The 10,614-nt window shown below is 37.8% G+C and overlaps 1 protein-coding gene across 5 annotated transcripts in view; it reads left to right on the top strand.

The window, feature by feature from the left end:
* Nucleotides 1–115: 115 nt before the first annotated feature.
* RPS6KB1 (ribosomal protein S6 kinase B1) overlaps nt 116–10,614 on the top strand; it is a 44,609-nt gene continuing 34,110 nt past the window's right edge. The window contains exons 1-2 of one of the 5 annotated variants that reach the window (XM_014856958.3): nt 116–380; nt 9,822–9,871. In XM_014856958.3, the coding sequence (XP_014712444.1) occupies nt 240–380; nt 9,822–9,871 (191 nt within the window). In that variant the 5' untranslated portion in view covers nt 116–239. Of the gene's footprint in view, nt 381–866; nt 988–9,821; nt 9,872–10,614 lie in introns of those variants that run through there. The other 4 variants (XR_001400556.3, XR_011493728.1, XM_070482866.1 and 1 more) reach the window with 4 other exon arrangements.

Genomic DNA, 10,614 nt, shown 5'->3' with positions numbered 1-10,614 from the left:
CATGATCTAGCTTCCAAGAGTGGCTTCGGCTGGGGTTCTGCGCATGTTACTGCCAGTACCTGGCTGCTGGCGATAGTTCTACGCATGTTCATTGCCCACAGTTCGGCTTCACAGAACCGTGTACGCATGCTCCAGCGCTGAACTTGAGGAGCCAGTCCAGGGCCTAAGCGCAGACGCACTGTGCCCAAGCAGCCGGTGATGGCGGCAGCGGCGGCGGTGGCTGCGGCGGGTCCGGGCCCATGAGGCGACGACGGAGGCGGGACGGCTTTTACCCAGCGCCGGACTTCCGAGACAGGGAAGCTGAGGACATGGCAGGAGTGTTTGACATAGACCTGGACCAGCCAGAGGACGCAGGCTCTGAGGATGAGCTGGAGGAGGGGGTGAGGCCCGGGGTCCCGGGGGGCCCGAGGTGACAGGGCTGGGACGGCAGCGCGGGCCCTGGAAGCCGGGCGCGTGCGAGAGCGTGGAGACCCTGGGGGGCGCGAGTAGCCTCCGGGAGGAGCCGAGGCGCCGAGCGGCCCGAGGCAAGGGAGCGGGCGGGGCGGACCTGGCCCTAGGTGTGAGGCCGCTGAGGGGCTCGCAGGTGCAGGTCGTGCCCTTAGCCCCAGATCAGCGCAGCCCGGAACAGCCTGTTGGTGGAGGGAACCAGAAAGGGCGTGTGTTGGATTCCTCGAGCTGCTGGACTTGAGTGTGGCGGGGCGCGAGTGGTGTGAGCATGTGTTGGGGGGAGGGGGACTGCGCTTGCTGGGTGTCCCGTAAGTGCAGGTGAAGTGCGGAAGGGTTTCCCTGGAGTGTAAGATTTCGAGTATTAAATCTTCAGACCTCCCACAACCACCTCTCTTCTCGGCCTGTCGCTTCTCTCCTAGGAAGCGCTCAGCTGTTAGAAGTGACAGCTGAAAACTTCTGTCGGGAGTAGCGCTGCCGCTGCTGTTACAGCCACCAGGAGTTTTATTTCGGGAGCAAGGGGGCTCTGCTGCATCTTCCAGGGTTTGTTTGTTTGCTTTTTTTTTTTTTTTAACCCCCTTCCGTGTGACTTTTTAAAAAAGTATTTATGACGACACACGGCATTTGTAACTTACTTTTCCCCCGGTTGAAGATGTCTACATTTTTCAAAATGCTTTATGTAATTTTGGGATGGAAAAAAAACAGCGTTGACAGCTGTGATTTGGCTTGCCAAAAATAAATTGCTTGAATTGAGACTTGTGAATGGTGGTGTGAGGGCTTTCCTTGCTGTAATTTAGGGTGCTAAATTTAGAATTGTTTTTCCCAATGCATAGCTTGGTTTCACCTTTGCTGTCTTAGTAGTTCGTCATTCTTTGTAGAATATCTTATTTCAAGATAAATTTATTGAAAAATCACAAATTGGACCTGAAGTTCAAAAATGGTGTTGTACTAAATCTCTGATTCTGAGTAAATGATCATTGATGATAACCTCATGGTAATTTAGGTTCTATTGCCTAGATGAGTACATGGGTTAGTGACTGGTGTCATAAATTTGCTTATAACTACATAAGGGGCTTCCCTTTCTTTCATTCGATTTTCCTCCTCTGGCAAGTAAGTTGTACTCTGCTTATTGACAAAAAATTGAAATACTATGTATAAAGAACTTTGAACACTTTAAGAAACTAAGTGGGGGAGAATAATGCTGTTCTTTTCATAATCAAATGAGTCTAAATCAAAATCACGCAGTTTGGAAGGTGGGTATTGAGATATGTACTTTTTAGTATCTTTGCTGTGAAGTTCCAGATAGCCTCTGAATTGAACATGTGATACAGTAAATACAGTTAGAAACAAATGTGAGATTACTTTCATTACATAAAGCTTACTCTCATCAGTTATACTGGCTCCATATGGCAGTGGCTTTGGAGCAGGGCAGGGGAGAAAACGGGATAAGAAGGCTGCTTTATAAAATCTTCATCAGTAGAACTGATAGAATTTCCAGGTCATGGGTTGATCAGGAGAAGTTAAAGGTTTTGGAAGTGAAGTACTGTATTACAATTTCTTTTATGCACTGGAACCTCGTTGGGATGTGTTTTGGCCTACTCCTGGACATTTGTTTTGCTGGGTACAAGCAAATAGGATTTTGAGAAAATGTGGAGACGAGGCCAGAGAAATTGGTGGAAATAGGAAAGAAAGAAAGGCGGCCACTATTCTGGGGAGGGAAACTTTGGGGAAAGAACAAAGATAATTAAAGAGGATTTTGAGGAAGGGCCTTCAGCAAAATATATCTTACTTAGCAATGCTTTTGGAGTTGAAAGTGTTTCTTTGGGTGTGTCATTCTAAGAGGTGCCTCAAGGTGGACAAGCGAAAAGAGTTGGAGTGGGATTGGTTTGGTCACCCAAGGTGATTCAGCAACATCCAGTTTTCTTTAAGTTAAATTTAAAAATTCTGAAAGATGAGAGAAGTTTAGATTCTTGGAAAATCTGGATATTGTGAATTTATAATAATATAATTAATATTCTGGCTGTGAATTTATAACCTTTAGTTTAGTGTGCCAACTTTTTAAACATTGCTACATATCAGAGTAGCCTCACTTTTTCATTTTATAGTAAGGGAACTGAGGCATAGGCCAGAGAGATGATTGCCCAAGCCCACATAGATAACTAGTGGTAATATCTTCTGGCTCAGTTCAGCGAGCTTCTTTGGATAGCTTCTTCATTGCATTTACTAGGTCTTGTTCATAATGTACCTCTTTGTGTTGTGTCTAAAATGAATTCACATCCTTCCAGCCGTGCTCCCTACATGACCTAGAATAAATTGCTTAATCTCTCTGACACTTTTTTCTTCTCTGTAAATGAGGGTTACATGAGATAAAGTATGTGAAGTACTCTCAGAATATCTTGGCATAATAAGCAGTTAGCTAGTTCATGGAGATAGAGCTCGTCAGTGTTACTCATTGCCAAGGAACCAATCCTGCAAGTTTACCTTCATCTATACCTAGAGACTTAATAATGAATGCAGTTATCCTAGAGGTGCTGCGTTTTTAGAACCGGAGTATCTTTTTTTAAAATCATTGGACCTATTTAGAGATATATGCCTTTTTAAGTATGTTACACTGAGTGAATCTGTATTAGTAAATATATGTATTTACATAGCATAGTTAATTCTTCAGTGAGCAGAAGATGAGGAGAATATATGAATACATTTATGGATAAAGCTGAATATCTGCTACCTAACTAAAAAAAAGACCCTGATTTAATAACTCTGAAGACTATATTAAAAACAATGGGTAAAAGGGTCTTTTGGGGGACGGAGCTTGGGGTCGAATCTTTTTTGTTTATTTTTTTGTTTGTTTTACTGGTGGTATACTTTGGGGACAGTGAGTTGAAACTAAGGGAATGGTTTCCTCTAGAGATTTTCTTTTTTTTTTTAAGATTTTATTTTTTTCCTTTTTCTCCCCAAAGCCCCCTGGTACATAGTTGTATATTCTTAGTTGTGGGTCCTTCTAGTTGTGGCATGTGGGACGCCGCCTCAGCGTGGACTGATGAGCAGTGCCATGTCTGCACCCAGGATTTGAACCAACGAAACACTGGGCCGCCTGCATCAGAGTGCGCGAACTTAACCGCTCGGCCACGGGGCCAGCCCCAGAGATTTTCATTAGATTATGAAAATATTGGAAACCTCTGCTTTCTGTGAAGAAAAAGTTAGAAGAATAATAGAAAATTGTAATGCAATTTTAAAAATCCTTAATTTTTGCTCTACTAATTCAAAATTTGAAATAGTCACAGAGGTTTACTACATGAATTTCAGATTGGGATATCAGATTTTTATTGAGCAAAAAGTTTAAAATTTTTTAGTGTTTTGAAAAGCAAAGTGCTGTATAGGTAGTATGTATTCAAATATTACGATTATGAAAAATTATAGAAAAACATCAATGCTTATCTAGCATTGTAATAGATACTATAAAGCATTTTTATTTTTTAATTTTTTTACTTTTTTATTTTATTGAGGTCATACTGGTTTACAACATTGTGTAATTTCAGGTGTACATTATTATATATCAGTTTCTATATAGACTTCATCGTGCTCACCATCAGTAGTCTAGTTTTTATACGTCACCAAACTTATATGCTCCTTTACTCCTTTCCCCTACCCCTCCACCCACTTCCCCTCTGGTAACCACCAGTCTGTTCTCCTTATCCATGTGTGTGTTTATCTTCCACATATGAGTGAAATCATACAGAGTTTGTCTTTCTCCTTCTGGCTTATTTCACTTAACATAATACCCTCAAGGTCCGTCCACGTTGTGGCAAATGGGACGATTTTGTCTTTTTTTATGGCTGATATTCCATTGTATATATACACACACACACACACACACACCCCCCACATCTTGTTTATCCATTCATCAGTTGATGGGCACTTGTGTTACTTCCACATTTGGCTGTTGTGAATGATGCTGTGATGAACATAGGGGTGCATAGATCTCTTTGTATTGTTGATTTCATGTTCTTTGGATAAATACCCAGTAGTGGGATAGCTGGATCGTATGGTATTTCTATTTTTAATTTTTGAGAAGTCTGTTTCCATACTGTTTTCCATAGTGGCTGCACCAGTTTGCATTCCCACCAGCAGTGTATGTGGGTTCCCTTTTCTCCACATCGTCTCCAACACCTATTTCTCATCTTGTTAATTATAGCCATTCTAACAAATGTGAGGTGATATCTCATTGTTTTGATTTGCATTTCTCTAATAATTAGTGACATTGAACATCTTTTTGTGTGCCTGTTGGCCATCTGTATATCTTTTTTGGAAAAATGTCTGTTCATACCCTCTGCCCATTTTTTTAATTGGGTTATTTGTCTTTGTTGTCTTTGTTGTTGAGTTGTATGAGTTCTTCATATATTTTGGAAGTTAATGTAAAGCATTTTTAAGTAGCCCAAGATTTTGGGCAAGGTTCACCCCTCTTCCCCCAATTCATCTGAATTACTGAATCTTGCTTTATAAGGACATGTCTGTGAACAGCCAGACAAATGAATAAATGATTTAATGAATATCTAGATTAAGGATATTTCACCCATTCTGTAACAATTTACTTAAATTTTTATAACATATGCTCTCTTTGATTGGGACTTTAGACATATTAACTTGAATTTATATACAATATTAATTTAAAACTTTGAGAATAGTTATTCTGGTGGGCTAGTTTGAAACAGTGTATCTTGTACAGTAACTTAGATGACCAGGATTCCACTTTGTCAATCATAGTGGCACACACAAAAAAGCATTGAGTGGATTCTAAAGTTTAAGGCAGCAGGAAAAAATCTGAATAAAATTTCCTGTGAGAGAATTGTCAGTGTGTATTGTATAACATTAGCTTAATGCTTCTGGTGTGAGACTTTTCTGAAGGTAACACTGAGTAGCAGAAAAGAGTTGTGCCTCAAATGCTTCAACTGTAGGAAGTTATAAGCACAGATGCAGGTGGTAATACAGGCCTGGCTGACTCCGGAAATGAAACATAGCCACAGGGCATATCTTTCTAGGTGGCTTCAAAGTCATGGTTCAGTGTTAACTACTCTGTGGTCTTTAATTAAGAATTAAGTAGAATTACCATTAAAGAAAAAACTATTATATAATACCAGTTTTATCACATTTGAGAGAAGTTAGTCTTTTGTCTTTATAGTGAAGCCACCATTTGTGATTATATGAAGCATCAGAGACAAAAAACTTTTAACCATAACCACCCCTACTGTGCCCCCACGCCCGAAAGAAACTGTATCAAGTTGAAACTGCAAGAATTTTTTTCCCCTTGATACTGCCCCATCCATTTGCCTCAGTCTAGTAATGAAACATATGTCCCTGGTGTTAAACATCTTCCTGACTTGTTCATACCATGAGCAAGTTATGACTAAAAACTTGTTTTTTCTTGGGTATTTGAGCATCCACTGTGTGAAAATACTATCAGTTTTCTTTGTGTATCTTCACTGTGAAGAAAGATATGTTTGCTTAAATATTTTTTGAATAATTCTAAAGTTTTCGATAAAAACTTCTAATTTTTTAGGGCCTATTTTCAATTAAGTGATACCCTTTTGTATAAATTGAAAGAGTTCATAATCAGGCTGTATTCAAGAATACTCATTTTAAAGCTATATTTTGTAATATTAATAACAATTTCTGCTGCCCAGTTATTTATTTTTTTACAATTCACTGACTTTTAGTATAGAGTTGTACGACCATCACCCCAATTTAGTTTTAGAACATTTCTGTCACCCTAAAGGGAAACTTTGGGCCGATTTAAGTCACTTCTCATTGCCACCCCCAGCCCTAGGCAACCACTGGTCTACTTCCCATCTCTATAAATTTGTCTTTTCCGGACATTTCATATAAATGGAATTATACAATATGTGGCCTTTTCTGTCTGGCTTCTTTCATTTAACAGAATGTTTTTGAGAGTCTTCGATGTTGTAGTATGTATCAGTACCTCATTCTTTTTTATGGCCAAATAGTATTCCATTGTATGGATCAACCACATTTTATTTATCAATTCGCCGTTTGATGTTCATTTGAGTTTCCACTTTTGGGCTGTTGTGAATAATGCTGCTATGAATATTTGTGCCCAAGTCTTTGTGGAACATATATTTTCATCCCTTTTGAGTAGATACCTAGGAGTAGATTTGCTGGATTATATGGTAAGTCTCTGTTTAATTTTTGAAGAAACTGCCAAACTGTTTTCCAAAGTGGTTGCACCGTTTTACATTCCCGCCAGAAGTGTATGAGGGTTCTAATTTGGCCACATCCTTGCCAAACTTTTTATTTTTCTGTCTTTTTAATTATAGCCATCCTAGTGGATATGAAGTGGTATCTCAGTGAGGTTTTGGGTTTCATTTCTCTAATGGCTAATGACGTTGAACATCTTTTTATGTGCTTATTTTCCCATTTGTTTATCTTCTTTGGAGGAATAGCTATTCAGATCCTAACCCATTTTTTAAAAATCAGAGTTTTTTTTATTATTGAGTTGTACAAGTTCTTTATATACTTTTATGCTGTGGGTTTTCTTTTTTTAAGATTTTATTTTTCCTTTTTGTCCCCAAAGTCCCCCGGTACATAGTCGTGTATTTTTAGTTATGGGTCCTTCTAGTTGTGGCATGTGGGACACCGCCTCAACGTGGCCTGATGAGCGGTGCCATGTCTGCGCCCAGGATTTGAACTGGCGAAACCCTGGGCCGCCAAAGCGGAGCATGCTAACTTAAACACTCAGCCATGGGGCCGGCCCCTGTTCGTTGCCTTTTCACTTTCTTGATAGTGTTTTTGGAAGTGCACAAGTTTTAAATTTTGAATAAGTCCAGTTTATTGATTTTTTTCTTTAATTATTTGTGCCTTTGGTGATGTGTCTTAAGAAATCATTGCCTACACCAAGAATTGAACATTTATTCCCTCCGACGTTTCTTCTAAGAGTTTTATGGTTTTAGCTCTTACATTTAGGTCTATGATCCCTTTCGAGTTAATTGTTTTTTTATTGAGGTCATAATACTTTATAACATTGTGACATTTCAGTTGTACATTATTATTTGTCGGTCACCATATAAATGTGCCCTTCACTCCTTGTGCCCACCCTCCAACCCACTTCCCCTCTGGTAACCACTAAACTGTTCTTTTTGTCTATGTTATTTTATCTTCCACATGTAAGTGAAATTATACAGTGTTTGTCTTTCTCTGTCTGGCTTATTTCAACTACCATGATACCCTCAAGTTCCATCCATGTTGTTGCGAATGGGATGATTTTGTCTTTTTTTATGGCTGAATAGTATTCCGTTGTGTGTATATATATATATATATATATATATATATATATATATATATATATCTACCACATCTTCTTTATCCAGTCGACAGGTACTTGGGCTGCTTCCATTTCTTAGCTAAAGTGAATAATGCTACAATGAACAGAGGGGTGCATACGTCTCTTTGGATTGTTGATTTCATGTTCTTTGGATGAATACCCGGTAGTGGGATAGCTGGGTCGTATGGTATTTCTATTTATTAAAAAAAAATCTCCATACTGTTTTCCATAGTGGCTGCACCAGTTTGCGTTCCCACCAGCAGTTGTATGAGGGTTCCCTTTTCTCCACATCCTCTCCAACATTTGTTATTTTTTATCTTGGTGATTATAACCATTCTGATGGTGTAAGGTGATATCTTAATGTGGTTTTGATTTGCATTTCCCTGATGATTAGTGATGTGGAACATCTTTTCATGTGCCTATTGGCCATCTGTATGTCTTTGGAAAAATGTCTGTTCATATCCTCTGCTCATTTTTTGATTGAGTTGTTTGTTTTTTTGTTGTTCAGTTGTGTGAGTTCTTTATATATTTTGGAGATTAACTCCTTGTTGGATATATGATTTGCAAATATTTTCTCCCAGTTGATGGTTTATCTTTTTCCTTTATTCCTGGTTTCCTTTGCCTTGCAGAAGCTCTTTAGTCTAATGAAGTCCCACGTGTTTATTTTTTCTTTTGTTTCCCCTGTCTGAGTAGACATGGTATTCAAAAAGATCCTTCCAAGACTGATCTCAAAGAGTCTATTCCCTATATTTTCTTCTAGGAGTTTTATGGTTTCAGGTCTTGCCTTTAAGTCTTTGATCCATTTTGAGTTAATTTTTGTGTCTGGTGTGAGGTGGGAGTCCAAAGTAATTTTTTTGCATGTGACTATCCAGTTGTCCCAGCACCATTTCTTGAAAGACTGACTTTCATTGAATTTTCTTGGCATCTTTGTCAAAAATCGTTTAACTGTAATGTAAGGGTTTATTTCTGGACTCTCAGTTCTATTTCACTGATCTGTGACTGTCCTTAAGCTAGTACCACACTGTCTTGATTGCTGTTGCTTTGTAGTACATTTTGAAATCAGAACATTTCAGTTCTCCATCTTTGTTCTCCTTTTTTGAGATTGTTTTGGCTATTTTGAGTTCCTTGCATTTCTGTATGAATTTTAGGATCAGCTTGTCAATTTCTGCAAGAAAGGAACCTAGGATTTTTATAGGATTGAGTTGAATGTAGACCAATTTGGTTAGTATTGCCATCTCAGCAATATTAAGTCATCTGATCCATGAACATGGAATGTCTTTTGATTTATTTAGGTCTTCTTTAATTTCTTTCAGCAGTCTTTTATAGTTATGAAGTGTACAAGTCTTGCACTTCTTTTGTTAAATTTTTTTCTAAGTATTCTTATTGATGCTGTTGTGAACAGAGTTATCTTAATTTCATTTTTGAATTGTTCATTGCTAGTGTACAGAAGGTTAATTAAATTTTGTACCCATTTATACTATGGTCAGAATAAATGTTTGGCCAACATGACTCCTAACAATTTGAGAGTGTTCCTTAATTATTTTGCTTTGATCAGCCACATGGTACACTACAATATCTTGGACTGGTTGTGGTTACTTTAGGCTTTTAGTTAGATTGTAGTTACATTTAAGGCTTATAGCATTATGTTAGTCTTGTGTTTTAGAAACAGATCAGAATAGCTTTTTGTGTAAATCATTTGATTTAGTAACTCAGAATGTAGTGCCTTTAGTTTCATAATACACAAAATATATATTTTTAATAAATGTAATTTTTGAAGGAAAAATCACCTGGTTTTATTTGTAGATCATTTGTGAGTAGCGTCTGTAGCTTAGTTGTCATATAAAATTAAAAGTGAAACCCCACAGTATTGTTTGTGTACCTTATTTTGTTCATCACCTCAGTTGCCTGTTATTAAAGTATAGAGAATTTTTAAGCTGGTTTATTTCATTTCTTCTCCTGAAGTAATGGGGTGAAACATTAAACATTTTTATTTTGTGTTTATGAGATTATTTATATTTAAAAACTTTAACATATTTTTCAGGGTCAGTTAAATGAAAGCATGGACCATGGGGGAGTTGGACCATATGAACTGTAAGTTTATATGAAAAGATTTTATTGTGCTGTCTTTTTTACAAGTCGGTTATATCAGCTCCAGTTCATAGCCATCATGTGATTCAAGTAACCTGTTCTTAAATATCTAGTCATGTATATAGACTTGGTTTATTGAGTTTGGTAACAATATAATAACATATCCAGGGTTTTGAGATCATGTGTGAATTTTGAAAAAGAGATATTCATTCAAATTCTGAATATACCAAATATGAGCCTGAATGGGTTGGGAATTTTTATAAGTTTAATATAATCACCTTTTCTTACTGAAAAATAAAATTTTAAGAAATGCTCCCAAAAGTTAAATGCTTCTTGTTTTGCTTGTAATATAGCATTCAAACCGAGATTTGTGCATTCTTAAGTCATTTTAGGCAAGCTCCGTTAGGCAAGTATGGTGATTAATCTGCTCTGTACCCCACCCTCAAGTAAAAAGCCTTGAGTTGGGAGGAAGACTGAGAAGATCACTCGTGTAGAAAGCATTTAAGTGACAGACAAAATTGCCACCCTTTTTGGAGTCTTTAAATCAAGCTAATAGCAAATATGGAAAGATGCATGAATATATTTTATTAGCGAGAATTTTTGTAGCATAAAGACTTGAACTAATTGGGTACTTTTAGAAAGCTCCCAGATTTTCTGCTGAAGTTGCCAAATGAGGTGGGATAATACCTAATCTCCTAGACACTTTAAATGAACTTAATTTGAATAACAGAAGACTTTTTTTGTTT

The sequence above is a fragment of the Equus asinus genome, chromosome 13 (genome assembly GCF_041296235.1).
Source record: "Equus asinus isolate D_3611 breed Donkey chromosome 13, EquAss-T2T_v2, whole genome shotgun sequence".
In the NCBI taxonomy this organism is placed as follows: Eukaryota; Metazoa; Chordata; class Mammalia; order Perissodactyla; family Equidae; genus Equus; species Equus asinus.
Note: the sequence above shows the minus strand (reverse complement) of the source record. Positions and strands in the feature narration are given on the sequence as shown.